Below are 15,070 nucleotides of genomic sequence, written 5' to 3'. Positions count from 1 at the left end.
TTAAGATGTCATCTCAGTAACACCAACCAGGGCCTCTCTCAAGCTTTATTCTCTGTAATAGCCACATTTTACTGACTGATCTGAGTAAAAGCCAGTATATGCTCTCCACAAAACCTTGCCTTGAAACAGGCAAATGCTAGTTCCTTAAAGACATGCATATTCCAGTTATATTTTCACACATGGAAAAGAAAATTGATCTGAAATTTGGTGACTTAGTGCCTACCGGTAATTAATTGATATCAAGGTTTTTTTTTACAAGCTAGTTCTTGAAGAACCATTTAGAGCTAGTTTTCACTCTTGAAAGCTTTCTATAATGCAGTGCTCTGGAAGCCTCTGTGGCTGAAGAGTGGTGTATTTTTTAAAAGGAGAATCTAATAAAAAAGCAAAGAAAGAACAGACAAATCAGCCACAAATCTGCAACTCAACTGACAAATTTATTGATGTCTACTCTCACTTCCCAGCACCAATTCAGGAAGATTTTAGGGCTTATTTCATACTTTTTCCAGTGACAAAAAGGAGCCTTCCAATCAGTGACTGACCTGGTTTGTGCAACATAGCAAGCCAAACTGGTTTCGTAAGACTACGTAAATGTGCAGCCTTCTGCAGAGAAGCATGCAGCTGCTTTGTTCCCATCTACTATTTTCTATATAGGCCAAGCTTAACCAAGGCTTGGCTTAGTGTGTTATCCCAACTGGGGGACTTGTATTTAAGCTCTTGCAGTAACAGCAAGCTATACAACCCTGACTATAGCTTGTGGTTAGTGAGAGGAGAACTTAAACATCAATTCAGCTGACATGGTAAACCAAATCTTGGTTTAGTTCGGCACAGCAGTAAAAAGTACTTTGCTACAGCTTGGCTTACTGTTTCTCGCAAATCATAGCCTTAGAGGTATTGGATACAGGTGGACATCTATTGGTAGTACCATCACCTAGGCTCTGCCTACTTCAGTTTCCCTAAAAGGAAAAAAACCCACACTCTTGTTTATCTCTCTGCATTTTCTTGGTAAAGCCCTAGAATATTTTTCATTCCAAGACAAAGATATGAAAATGTAGGAGGTATCTAAAAATTAAGTAACAGTCCATCTGCAGCTGCAGGGAAAGTGTATTGCTATGCAGGGATTCAAATTATGGAGGTTAGAAAACTGAAAACAAATGAGTTCCACAGAAAGCGTTCCCTCACTAGTTTGTCTATAGTAATTACATAGTATGTAAGCTGCAGGGGCTGCATAACCTAGTTAAGGCTATATTCACTTGCCTGCAGGTAAGTTCCATTGAACTCAATGGGACTTACTCCTGGATAGAAATGTAAAGGATTGTGCTGTAAATGTATTTTATGGAATAGAAAGTCATGTGAATCTTATATGGACTTGACTTTTTTAAAAAACAAAACAAAACACAACTATGATGAGTCTTAAGCTGTGGAAGAAAACTGTGAGACTTTCACAGTGGAAACTTTTAAAAATATATCTTCATGAATACCAAAAATGAGGTTAGTCAATAAAGGCCACATTAACACCAGAGCAAAGAGACTATATAGGTCAGAGATATACTCAGTGCATTCTAAACAAACACCACAAGCTGCTGTTAAGATTTAAAAGCACACAACAGCTATTAACTCCATACATTTGTTGTTTAAAGATTTGTCGTGTTTGACAAAGTCAATATAGCAAATTTGTGTCTAAGAAAGAGCAATTTTTATCACATACCGAATATAGTAGACTTCAACAACGAGCTCGTTTAGGGGGGGGACCACTAATCAATAGGGGAAGGATTTCCTGTTTATGTAAACAAGTGTATGTGTTTAGTGAGGAACTACCTAGAGGCATTTTTCTGGTCCCAATGTAGGACTCTTCATACACTGGCAGCCCTCAGATTGGACTCAACAAGTTCAATTGGCAGTGTGCTGGTTTGATGGGAGAAGTATGGTTGAAAAATTGTCTGAACTATCCTTGTGCCTCAAAAATTAAAATTGGTCCTTAAGGACAGAACAGCCAGTTCTGGCCAGAACAATATTTCAATAGGTTTGACAATAACTGAAACTGGTGATTTGTTGTTGCTCTGAAGGTTGACTGACCCACACATACACTTCATAGAAGGAAATCTTGCCCAAATCTTGAGTACAGAAACAACATTTCATACAAAAATCCCTTCATTATTTAGAAACAATACTGGATTGTTTTCTTTTGACCATAATATACACACTTAAATATTATGAATAAAAGAAATCTATTATAAATATTTTTAGAGCCAAGTCAAAGTATGACACATTGCAATCAAGGGTCACAGCTGTACAAAACTGGAAGCAATGTATAAAAAGGGATTAAGAAAAAAGTGCAAAATAGAACAGCATCAAGAATTGCCACATCTTACAGCATTTCTAATTCAAGTGTGAACTGCCAGCAAGGATATAAAAGTCCAGAGCATGAACTCAAGGGGGTGGAAAAAGTAAGAAACAGCTGAATGCAGTACACAGAACACAAAATACAGGAGAGTTGCTGCCCCACTCTCTTCTCAACACACCAAGAATTCCAGTTTTCAAACAAACATTTTCACAAAACAGAAGTTTTAAATACAGTATTTTCCCTTTAAGCACATCTTCAAACAAAAACTTCCAAAGACCAAATTCATCACTCACAAATACAAAATTAAGCTTTTACATATGACTTGTGTGGTGTATTAAAAGAAATAGAAATGCCCTTTCAGAGGGGAAAATAAAATAACATAAAAACCCATAGGACTTGATTTCTGGTGTTGATGTGCTTGGAAGGACAGGCAGAGATCCCAATTCACCATACTTGGTAAGTAAAAAATGTATGCTTAAGAAAACAGACTACTGTAGCCATCAAATGTGTTTAGTCCCATTGATTTCAAAGGGAATGTGCTAATAATCTGAAAACTTATGGATGCTGCATTACCATTGGAAGTCAGTGTAGTGTTGGAGGTGGTAAAGATCACAAACTTGTCATCATTTAGAAAAGGATTTTAGATCCTTTGGTGTTTGAATGGGGGAAAACTCCTTGTGATAATATAGCACACAACCCTTAAGGAGCAGATAGGATGCATCTGAATATGGATTACAGATCAGTTATGAAGTGTACTTGTTTCCCTTTTAGACACTAAAAACACTGTGAATACTGGCAAGCTGAAGATCTCACCAGTAGTGCATTTTTTGCCCCTTCCACATTAAATTCATTGAATGGAATGATGTGGCCTGTGATCAATAAAGGGCAGAAGCTAGTTTTACAGTTATTCAGTGTAGAGTAAAATGAAACTGGACCGTTAATACCATAAAAAGTACCACAGGTGTCTCTTCTTCCAGAGTATTTCCACACAGCTAAAGTGTGCTTTTTTGAGCCTAAACTATGACTAACTACACTCAATGTGTATTCAGTTAACTATTAAAAAAAACACCAACCCACAGTACCCTGTGGTAACATTTCTGTTCCAAAAAAATCTTATCAGTTACATTTTAATAAACTAAATTGCTGTGTGTTTACCAAACACACACATGGTGCAAAGCAGATGCATGCTAGGATCATTGTGGATCTGTTTTTGGCTGTGTGAAAGTAGCATTCAAGAGAGAAACATCTTTTTCTGTCTCTCAGCTCTTCATAATGACAGTCAAGTTAAAAGAAACTACTTTCTCTACCGGTAACAAAGGACCTGAGATTGCAGATTTATGAGCAGCACTCTGGAAAGTATAAGCTTCATTCTGCTTACTCTTTCTTCACTTTTTCCATATACAACACATAAATTAAATACAAGCTCATTTTTTCCTCCACTTGAAAATCATCATAGTGAAATTATTAAAGATGATTTAATTCCTTATGAGTAAGGGAAGCCAGAATATAAAAAGATAGAAATGATGGTTTACCCAGTGAGGGAGTTTCATATGGACACAACCATTCTTTACTGGGAGTGATCAAATGAAACTACGGCAGTGGGTCAGTCATTTGGACAGCGTCTTGAAAGTACAGTTCGGGAAGCCAGTACTGTTCCTTCTTGAAAATGAAGTGTAGCTTTCATCCATTTCACAAAATGCCACTTCTCCATTTATAATTATAGCCAACGTTTGGGGAATGACATTTGTTGCTTTGTTTTAGAAGGAATCCTGTACAACATCTTGACTCCCGATGTCTGGAGATTATTTACCGCCATACATTCGCTCAATGTCGTTGAGGTAATGATTCTTCAGCTCTTTTCTTTTCAATTTGAAAGCATCTGTGACTAGCCCAGTCTCTGGAGTCCAGGGCTCTGGGCTTAACCTCACTTTGACAGGTATTTCAAATCTTTCAAGTTTCACTGCAGGATCAATTTGGGAGAGTGAAAAATGGAGATTAGGAAACATGACAGTGGTTTACCGTATTTTTCGCTCCCCAAGACACACATTTTTTTCCTCCTAAAAAGAAGGGGAAATGTCTGTGTGTCTTATGGAATGAATGCGTGGTCCCTGGAGCCGAATTGCCCAGGGGCGAAAAGTAGATCGTGCTTTTTTTTTTTTAGAAAGAGCTAAAGGCTAACAAGAGGGAAAGAGGAAGCCAGCTGATTGCAAGAGATTGGGAAGGGAGATAAGGGATGCTAGCTCCCTTCCGGCCCCTTGCCCAGGCCTCCATTGTTGAATGTTCTGCAGAGGGAGGCTGTTTGTTTCCCAAGCAACATGTGACTGGTTGATTGGATTATCTGGCTGATTAGATTATCAGAAGCTGCAGAACTGTGAGTTGAACAGGATTTTTTCCCTTTGCAAAGTAAACTCAACAACTTTGAGCTGATCCTTTAAAAATGGGGCTTTTCCTCTTTGCAAAAGAAGCTGCACAACTGTGAGCTGATCCCCCAAAAAACGGGGCTTTCCCCCTTTGCTCCTCTGAAAACTAAGTGCGTCTTATGGTCATGTGCGTCTTATGGAGCGAAAAATATGGAACATGGCCTGCACAAAATACTCAACTGTGTGAAGTCTAGTAAAGAGAGCTTTTACTGCCTAGATTAACACAGGAAACAACACTGATTTTCAAGCTTCAGGGAACTCTTACCACAGATGTTTGTTCATCAATGCTCTCCTGAATGTCTGCCATGGAAACCTCATGCATTGCAGCAGATTCTGCATTTTCAGGTCAAGTCTGTTGGGCTTTACTCACATGTGACTAAGAATATGTCCAAGACATTCCTGCAGCTGCACCTTGCAGTTTTTTTTTTTAAGTGAACGTCACTCATTGCTGCTAATTTCACTGAAGAACCCCTCACTGATAATCTTCCAAGGAACACCAGGGAACTGACTAGACTATATGAATTTTAGTTTACTATTTTTTAAAAATGTAAATATGCATATTGGTTATTCAATACAGAAACCTCCAAAGCATTTGGTTCACTTCCAGGCTTTTGCCCAGGGCCAGCGGATCAGATCAAATTATGCCAATCCTTAGACATCTTCACTGGTTGCTAATTTGTTTACAGCATCAATTCAAGGTAATATAGAAAAGTATGGTATAAATTAATTTAAGAAAGCAGAGCTTCATGTGCTGCTTTTCTGCTTTGAAGTGTGAGCAGGAATGTAACTCAATAAGTATGTTTAATTTTAAATTATCATTATAATATAACAAGACATTTAAACAAATTTTGAAATAAAATTAAGGCTATTGATTTTGCCAGAATGTAATGAACATTAATTTCAGTGTGTTGTGCTTCTTCAAGTAAGAATTCCAGTTTTGGCTTACATTGAATTAAACTGGGACTCCTGGAAAGCAATTGGTTTAACAACTTGTTTTTACTGCTGTAAGAATAAGCAAGCTATGATGAGTGAACTGCCAACGTGGAAGAAATTAATTTAAAAGCTTCCATTTAAAATGTACCAGTTTTTGTTAAGAAAGTACTTATTAAAAGACTGCCTGTTCCCATATGAACATGCTAAGTTTGTTATTCTGTGGGAGGAATGGTCATACTGTTCTTTCGTTACATTTCATTGTTGTTGTTGTTTTGTCAACCCATTACTGTATAAATTGATGTTTTAGAATATTTTCTCTACTGTTTATAGTATGTCAATATAAACCTGAATTGGTACCTGCTGTGAGAATTTTGCTAAAAATATGAGGCAAAATTGAATTAAATACTGTAAAGTATTTAATTTATACTGTAAAGCCTAAATGTTTTGCTGGTGTTTTTTTAAAAAAAGAAAGAAAAAGGTGTACCTATAGCCACTAGATGGCAGGAGAGTAATGAATTAGGATGCTCCCAAGGGCTGTCTGTATTCCTAGAAGCAATTCTGCCTTTTCTACCCTTACACAGCCCAGTTAATGTTAAGTGACCATTCCCCAACCCCAGCAATCAATATATTTAAATCTATTGAACAGTAATGACATATCCAGTCACTACATTTTGAGAGAGAACCCAGGTCAGGATCCATTTTTGCATTTATTCCTAATCCTTTTGGTTTTAACCAGATGCCATTTCCTAATTTGAATTGTCTTTACAGTACAGTTCTTGCTATGCCCACAACACATTCAGCTATGCTGCAGTGCTTGAGTACTAGGCTTACACTGCTTGGCACAGTTCATAGCGTTAAATACCATGCAGCAAGTTTCAAGTAAAAGGAAGCACAGCAATGTTGCAAGTAAGCTGTGTTTTCAGCATGCATCCAGGAGCTGGAATCTTGGGAATGGAAAGGATGGCAGATCTGGAAAGCTGAATACCGAATTCCCATGGGCTATTCCAGTATAACTTCTTTTAAAATGAAAGGGAGGAGAGGAGGATGGGGAAATTGGATCCCTAAAAGGCAGTATTTCAGAGAGTCACACAATATTTCCCACTTTCTAATGGCAAGTAACCAAAATGTGTTTGTCCAGACCTTTTCCTGCCTGCCACCCAAAGAAACAGAACCAGCATGGAAACAAGAGGAAAGTGTCACTATGTTTGGGGAAAGCAGGTTTCTAGGGGTGTGTTTTAAAAACAAAAACCCAAAATGAAGGCATGGCTGACACCCCAAGTATATAGGCGATAAGGCTATATATGGCCTGGGGTGAGAGGCAGTGGCATGGAAGAGTCTTGAGGGCCAGTTAGAAAGCTTGTGGGGCTCAATGTGACTCTTGTGCCAAAGAGGGTCCTCCACTCCTGCTATAGTCTCATCATTTTGTTGCAGGTCTGACTTTTGTATCATTACAACAGTATTCTGATACCCAGAAATAGCTGTTTGCTTACTTTTGTTAGCCATCTGCTTAATCTCTTTCAGGACTTCAGATTCCATTGTTGGATTGTTACAGATATCCACCCAGCTGCCAGTTGCACCTTTCTGTTCAGCAAGAGCAGTTAATTTCTTCTGATTAGGAACCACAAAACTGATGACGTAAGATTGGTCACTAGAAAAGAACGCAGGAGAAATTCATTCAGGACCATAGCTGCCAAGTACCCCGTTTTCTCCGGGAAAACCCCGATTTTACTTACCTTTTCCCGGTGGTCCCCCGTATCACTTCATCTCCCGTTTTTCTCCGTTATTTTCTCCTGCCGGCGGCCATTTTTTTCTTTCCGATTTGCCCTTCTATGGGCACCAAAAATGTCCGCCGACGGCTTCAAAAGTCGCATCTACGTATGTCCGGAAGTGCATAGACACGACTTCCGGTGTCAGCGGAGGCCATTTTTGGTGCCCATAGATGGGCGGAGCGACGCCGGAAGTTGCGTTGACGCACTTCCTGAATGCGTACAAGCGACTTTCGAAGCCGGCGGTGGCCATTTTGGTGCCCATAGAAGGGCAAAGCGACACCGGAAGTTACATCGACGCAACTTCTGGTGTCACACGGCTGCCGGTCCCGGATTCTGCAGTCCGGGACTTGGAAGGTAAGTTCAGGACCCATAATCATACTACTTTGCTTGCAAAAAATATATGCTCCTATGTGCTTTAGGTAGAAACGTACTCCAATCCTACAAATCTGTAGTGTGGGTTGTATCCAAGGCTAGTCTTTCTGAGTAGACACATTGAAATAAGTGGCAACAACTAAAAGGTTCATTTATTTCAATAGGTCAGCTCTAAGTAAAATTTAGTTGGATATAAACCACTGGAGACAGCTCATTTATCATGTTTGATTAAGTCTAAAAAGAAAAAAAAGGAGTGCACGTAAGATTCAACACAATTCCAACACAGAAGTGTTAATAAGAACAAAAAGGAAAATACAGCGCCATGTTTTTCTACTACCTATAGGAAAAGTCTTTTGCTGTTAATTATCTCATTTCTATATAAAGGCTAAAGATGAAGAAAAAGAGGGTTGGCTTTTTTACTTGTAAAATGCTGGAGACATTCAGGTGCTACCTATTTGGAATACAGCAATTCTTTCCAGAGTTATCAGAGAGTTAACAGCTGCTGTTTCTCTGTGCCAACTTAATGTACCTGTAACCTGAGCTAGGGAAAGGCATGTGTGTGTCAGCTCTAAACCTGTTGAAGCAGTCCTGTGTCTAATTTCCACTCCTGCAATTCTATAGTCATGCAAGAAAGCCTTTGGATAGTAAAGAAAGAACAAGGCTCATTCTAACTAAATATGCTACTTTGCTTTTCAAAGTGATTTGGGTTTTTTAAAAGCCTCCAGCAAATTGATACAAACCTACCTTTTGGCATAAGCACATATATTGTCAATAAGTGGACAGTTTTTCAGAGCTGCCTCAACTTTGCCCAGCGATACATATTCTCCTGCCTGCAACTTCACCAAATCTTTTTTGCGATCTGGGGAAATAATTGGGTGAAATGGTGCTTTAGAGACAGCATGCAATTTGATCCTATACATCTTTACTCAGAACTATGTCCCACTGTATTTGTGAAGCAAACACCCAGATATATGTTTCCATTTACACCATGTGTTAGGAGAAAGCTCAATATACAATCAGATGTTTCATTTTGTTATTCAAAGTGACAAGGGATTTGCCTTTGCAACAGGGACTCTACTATGAGTTCGATGCCAAAGTAAAAAATGTATACATAAAATTTAAAGGCACGATTAAAAGAATTTCTGTTAAGATGTATGGCAAGACAGAATTTGGTTAAGGCTCTAATATAGCACACTCCTGTATAACAGGAAGACATAATACATTGGGTGACTGAAATCCAAACAAATCATATTCAGAGTAGACTCACTGAAATAAATGGAAGCTATTTAAGTCCACTGATTTCTACAGATCTTCTCCAGTATGACACACATTGTATATTAAATTTTTAAGTATCAAACTTCACCCCAACCAGAAAAAAAGATAAGGCACCTATGATTTGCAGGCAGCCATCAGGATGAAACTCTCCAATGTCTCCAGTGCAAAACCATTGCTGACCATTTTCATCAATAATGAAATCTTCTGCTGTTTTCTCTTCATTTTTGAAGTATCCCATTGAGACATTAGGTCCACCAATTATAATCTCTCCCCTAGGGTTTGGTTGGTCTCTGGTCGTATAGCCTCCTGAAAAAGTTATATAAAATAATTAACAATAACAATTATAGTTCTTGCTTTCCTGCAATCAATGAGAAAGAAAGCAAAGCAGCTATAAAGCAGGCTATAAAAGTAAGCAGTAAAGCTATACAATAAGAAAGTGCTGTACTGAAGAAGTGAACATCAATGATTAACTGTATCAAGATACCAAATTCACAGGGACTACAAAATGCCATCCTTTATTAGGAATGACAAATACCTACAATGCTCCCCCCTTTAATGCCAAGCCAATTGAGCTTGTTACATGACAGGCATGAAGATGACACCAACTCTGGCCTATGCATGGTTACTGAGAATTAAGGCCCCCCCCCAAAAAATTTGCGGGGTTTATTTCCAGTAAGTGAGCATACAATTGCAGCTAACACAGCCATCTTGTACAAGCTTACTAAGCAAGCCCTATTCAACTTAACTGGAATTTTCTGCTGAACAAATATGCATAAGGATTGGTCTGTAAGTTTGACTGGTAAGTTTTTCAGAGTTTATACGTGCATTATACAGTATTAGTAATGGAAAATGGAAAGTGCTACTGCAATTTGTACTGCACATGCAGTGCTCTCTTACCTTCTTGCCAGTCTCTCAGTTTAATCTCACAGCAGATTAGAGGAGCCCCTACTCTGCCAGTGCTGTAGTCAGAAACTAGAGGAAAATCAGAAAAGATTTAAGACAGCAGCCAAAAGAGTTTTTCCAATTTAAAATTCTAGGTGCTTCCAGATAGTTGCTGTTTTGTGGATGATATTCAAGCAGAAACAGGCAAATTCAACTAATGCAATTAAAGTGGATTTGACGCTCTTGTGCAACAAACCCACTTCCAAAATAAAACAAAATAAGACTTTTGTGGTAAAGAAAGCAATGGGAAAACGCACTGAAAAGCATGAGATAACAACTGCTTGATGCAACACTGTATAACCTACCCATAAATTTAAGATAATAAATCAGATGAATGCTCAACAAACAGATTCTCTGGAAGCATTGTAAGTTAAACTATAGAGACTAGATAAAAGAACAACCAGTGAAAAGTTAATTCAATTGTTTAGCAGCAAACCATACAGACCTCCTGGAAACAGAGATGATGTAACCCTAAATTGTTACCTTCAGTAATTGTCCCTGCTCCACAGGTTTCTGTTAACCCATATCCTTGGCCAACAGGACAGCAGAAACAAATGTTCATGAATCTTTGTGTTTGAGGTGAAAGGGGTGCTCCTCCTGAAAGCATCATGCGTACATTCCCCCCTAGGAGTGCTTTCACCTTGTTAAATAAGAGTCTTAAAGGAAAAGAATCTAGCATTAATAAACAAGTATGTGCAATTCCAATATCTCCTTCCTGACAAACAACGTGCTCTTCCACTCTATGCCCTTCACTTCCACTCTATGCCCTTCGTTGAGTGCTAGCACTAAAAATGTTTCATCTGGTAGAAAGGTTTAAAAGGTCTCGAAACCTAGATCATATTGGAACAGTAGCCTAAAGTGCAATACATTAACCTCTACATAAGTATCATTCAGATACACTTGAGGATGTACAGCAGGAGGACCATATTTGGGATGCTTCTTGCACTGGTTCTTTAGAATACAAAATTAGTAGAAATGCATTTCCTAAATTGTTGCTCCCTATATAATTACTTGTAGCTATATAATTACTTGTAGCTTTAACATATTAACTGGCACATATATGAAATATACTTACAAATTACATAGAGGTGCATCATAACCCCTTTTTATTTGTTCCAATTTATAGTCATATCCTATCTTGAATAGTGTTCTCTGGATATAGTTCATCTCTTGAACTTTGCTCATAACATTCTTATAAATTCGGTCCATGATTTCCTATAGAAAGATTTTTTTTATAAAGGTGAGTGTTGAGAAAAATTACAATTCCTGGTCCTGCTTATACTAGTACAGTCTGGCAATCTAAAAAGGCAACAGGAAACAGGAATCTCATTCATTTTAAACAGCTTAGTTTTTCCTTAGTTGTGCAATGCTTTAGCGTACAGTCTAGTTAATCTATTTATGGTCAATGTTAGCCGGGAGCCATTCTGCGTAGGCACAAGCTGAAATGCACAATGGAAAAATTGAGCTTTCCTCCCTTAAGAGCTATGCTATTTCAACAAGGTTTTAGTATAGCACATTGGTTTTGAATGTTTAATAAATAGTTACAACAGTATCTAATTTGCATCACTATAGTATCTGAAGACAACCTTCAAGGTCTGCAGTTCTAACCACCACATTCTTTTCTTTTTGTTTAAAAAAACCAACTCATAAAGGAGTTTTCCAATTGCCCCAGCACTGATTTTGTTTATTTTCTGAGCATGGGTCAGATTTATGGGACACTCATGAAGCTTATGAAGTATGTTCTTTTTCTGCAAGTTGGACTTTCTGCCATAGCTTGTATTAGGTCTTTCACAGTGCAGTCATGTACATATCTATTCAGAAGCAAATCCCAGTGAAATACAATGGAGCCTACTCTTAGGAAAGGGGACATAGTTTTGCAGCATCAACTGCTGGTTAAAATCATAATATTTTGTGGTGGCAGGGAAAGAAGATAAGTTAGGTTGCCTATATTCAACAGTCAGCTATGTAAATTATTAGCTGCTAAGATATCTATAGTAATAGCATGGATTATTTGCACTCAATCATGCACTCAAATATCCCAGACTCAAAGACCAAATATAATTCTAAAATGTATAATATACATATATACTGCATCACAATATATGTATATGGAAGATATGTTACTGTACCTTTTAACTACTAAATTAAAATAAAAAGTTACCATACAGATTCACTCTACTTCTTAGTGTTGAGGATGTTGGGAGTGAATGATATGGAAAATAAAAGGAGACTTCCGGTTTGGCTTGCCATGGTGGAGACTGTTGATTACTTCTCTGCCGTTTCGCACAGGATATTTTGAGGATGAGATGGAAGTAATCATCCTCCCAACCACCCCAGGGCCGGGGGGGGGGGGCTTCACCCACAGATCACCCAACACCTGCCCTCCAATCTGGTAGGAATGAGGGGACAGGGGGTGCTTGGTAGAAAACACTGTGTGTCTCTTTGGCGACTCTCCAAAGTCCCCACCATGAGCGAACAAACTCCTGTTTTTTAAGATGATAATTCGGACTTAATTATCGGGCATGCTCTGAGTGAGGGGAAATAAACTACTCTGCCAACTGTTCAGCCACTGAGGAGCTAAAGCATTTGAGTGGAAGAGAGATTATCTTTTCTATGAAACTGGTATGTCAGAATGGAAAGGGGGGGAGGGAGCCACCTTTGTTTCTATTTGATATACTGCGTATTTGCTATTTTACTTGGCAAATCCCCCTGGAAAGTTTGAATACCGATTGATTATGTACGCAAGTGAGACTGAACTATATTGCAATATTGATATAATTTTGATCTAATTATTAACTGTGTGGAAAAGATTTATGAACTTGCAATTAATTCTGATGGGACTGTTAAGAGTGGAAGAAGCAAAAGTGAAAGACATGAAAAAAAATAAACACCCACACAGAAACAAATTGTTTTGACATAACTTGCTTGCTGGACGAACTCAGAGGCTGTGAAAATGGACAAAAGATTAAGATTGGATTGATTATAGGAACCACCTGGACTAATTAAGAAAGCAACACAAATGTGAGATGGCAATCCTCCGATCTCAGAGCATGGGAAGTCAAACAAAGATTTATGATTTGGCTTAAAATTTGGATTGTTTGATTATTTTATAATTCGGAATGTCTTTAATGTGGCCTTTATTGGATTGTTAAATAGGGAAACTTAATAAATATTATTTTTTCAAAAAGTTATGGAAAATACAAGTATTTTACTAGCCACTTGTCCCAACCCATACTTACAGGCACAGCTGCCATCAATGTTGGTTTCAAAATAGAACAATCTCCTTTGCTTCCCTTTTTAATTTTACTTGACTGCAAGAAAAGAGTATGAGAATCCCAGTTAAAAGTACATTAAGAGCCCAAAGACTGCCACATTCCAAATACAATTACTTTATTCCATTTAGTGAAAGAGAATGAACCTCAAAATACAAGGAAGCCCACTAACAACACACTTTTCAATACTAAAAGAAACAGCAATGTTGTAGGTGGTTATCTGCAGGCCTTGATGCAACTAAGTAATGAGACAAAATATTGGGGAGTGGTGCTCTTTGAAACCTAGCTTAAATCCATTTTTTCACACAATAAGGGAGCTGCAAAACTTTTCCTGGCATCACAGATCTGTGCAGGCTAAAATTATTCAGTTACTGAGTAAGATAAATATTATTTATTGCATGTTCAACATATTATAGTGCGTCAGGGTAAGCAACTGATGGGCTTGCCTGTTCAAGACACTCTATTATATACACATATATGTGAGCAGGCTGTTAAAAGTGCTATGGATGGATACAATTCTTTTTATTTAATTGTAAAGCGGATCCTAAAGATGACTATAGGTATTGAGGGGTGGATCATGCTGTTTAACTAGATTTTTCTAAAAGCAGTTTCCCGAGCGCCTTTTTGGATGTTACACTTTCCTACACTAGCCACTACTGTGCTTTGAACATTTCAATGTGGCGAGTCTAGGATTGCTATTCATCTCCATGCTATTCACAACAGTTGTGTTAATTCAACTGAATGTTAATGAATTTCTTTCTTTGTGAACAACCAACAGGAGAGGTCAATACATTTGCTTACCTGGTCTGATAGTGTGAGAGGAGAGGAATATCCAATCCTGCAGCCGTAAGTAATACAGGAAATTTCTGCTGTCAGTTCTAATACATGAGCCAGAGGCAAATAGCCAATGTATGTGTCCTTGGGTCTAAAGGAGAAAAATTATGTGCTTCAGTATAGCATGCAGGGTATCTGAACTTAAAAAGAGCCCTGCTGGATCAGGTCAAAGGCCCATCCAGTCCAGCACTCTGTTCTCAATGTAGCCAACCAAATATCCATGGGAAGGATGCATGCAGAACTTTAGTGCAGCAGCACTTCCTCCACCAGTGATTTCCAGCAATTCTTGTTCAGAGGCATACTGCCTCTGACAGTGGAGGTATAACATAGCCATTTTGGAGACTAACCTCCGATAGCTTTGCCCTCTGTGAATTTGTCCAATCCTCTTTTTATAAAGCACAGAAAACAGTTGTTGTTTTTTCATACTTGAGGGCTTCTTGGATCTATGTTCTCTAACATACAGCCAGGCCAATTTGATTACTTAACAGATGAAAGCTTTAAATACATCTCACCAATGGAAAGAATTTTGTACCTACTATTCAACTTCCTGGACTTGTCAATTATTTTCCAAGCAGAGTATTCTCTCCAGCTTGGAGACATCAGGTTAAAATAGGTTTCCACTGTGGTTTTATTATTGCCCTTCTTAAGGCTACAACAGGTTTCCATTTAAAGTCTGTTTCTATTCTCCTACTTCCTCACCAATAGTCTTCCAGGCAATAAAAAAAGAAAGCTTCCCTTTGGTGCATTCATGTCAGTTCCAGGATGCACCCAATTTCCAAAAAACTGGTGAAGTATCAGCCACGAGCACTTACGTTTCCTTTGTTTGGCCTTCTCCCCACTTATCTAGCAGAGTAGATATATGATGCCCAAAAAGTCTATTACAAAATCCTCAGACTGGTATTCAAACATCTC

The 15,070-nt window shown here is 38.2% G+C and overlaps 1 protein-coding gene across 9 annotated transcripts in view; it reads right to left on the bottom strand.

The window, feature by feature from the left end:
* Positions 1 to 413: 413 nt before the first annotated feature.
* ACSL4 (acyl-CoA synthetase long chain family member 4) overlaps positions 414 to 15,070 on the bottom strand; it is an 81,163-nt gene continuing 66,506 nt past the window's right edge. For all 9 annotated transcript variants that reach the window (XM_035113690.2, XM_035113693.2, XM_035113688.2 and 6 more), the window contains exons 8-16: positions 14,126 to 14,249; positions 13,292 to 13,363; positions 11,128 to 11,267; positions 10,536 to 10,708; positions 10,008 to 10,082; positions 9,225 to 9,416; positions 8,580 to 8,694; positions 7,185 to 7,342; positions 414 to 4,301 (exon numbers count right to left, since the gene is read on the bottom strand). In XM_035113690.2, the coding sequence (XP_034969581.2) occupies positions 4,144 to 4,301; positions 7,185 to 7,342; positions 8,580 to 8,694; positions 9,225 to 9,416; positions 10,008 to 10,082; positions 10,536 to 10,708; positions 11,128 to 11,267; positions 13,292 to 13,363; positions 14,126 to 14,249 (1,207 nt within the window). In that variant the 3' untranslated portion in view covers positions 414 to 4,143. The remainder of the gene's footprint in view (positions 4,302 to 7,184; positions 7,343 to 8,579; positions 8,695 to 9,224; positions 9,417 to 10,007; positions 10,083 to 10,535; positions 10,709 to 11,127; positions 11,268 to 13,291; positions 13,364 to 14,125; positions 14,250 to 15,070) is intronic.

The sequence above is a fragment of the Zootoca vivipara genome, chromosome Z, assembly GCF_963506605.1.
Source record: "Zootoca vivipara chromosome Z, rZooViv1.1, whole genome shotgun sequence".
Taxonomy (NCBI): Eukaryota; Metazoa; Chordata; class Lepidosauria; order Squamata; family Lacertidae; genus Zootoca; species Zootoca vivipara.
The sequence above is the reverse complement of the archived record's forward strand: the minus strand, read 5'-3'. Positions and strand labels throughout refer to the sequence as shown.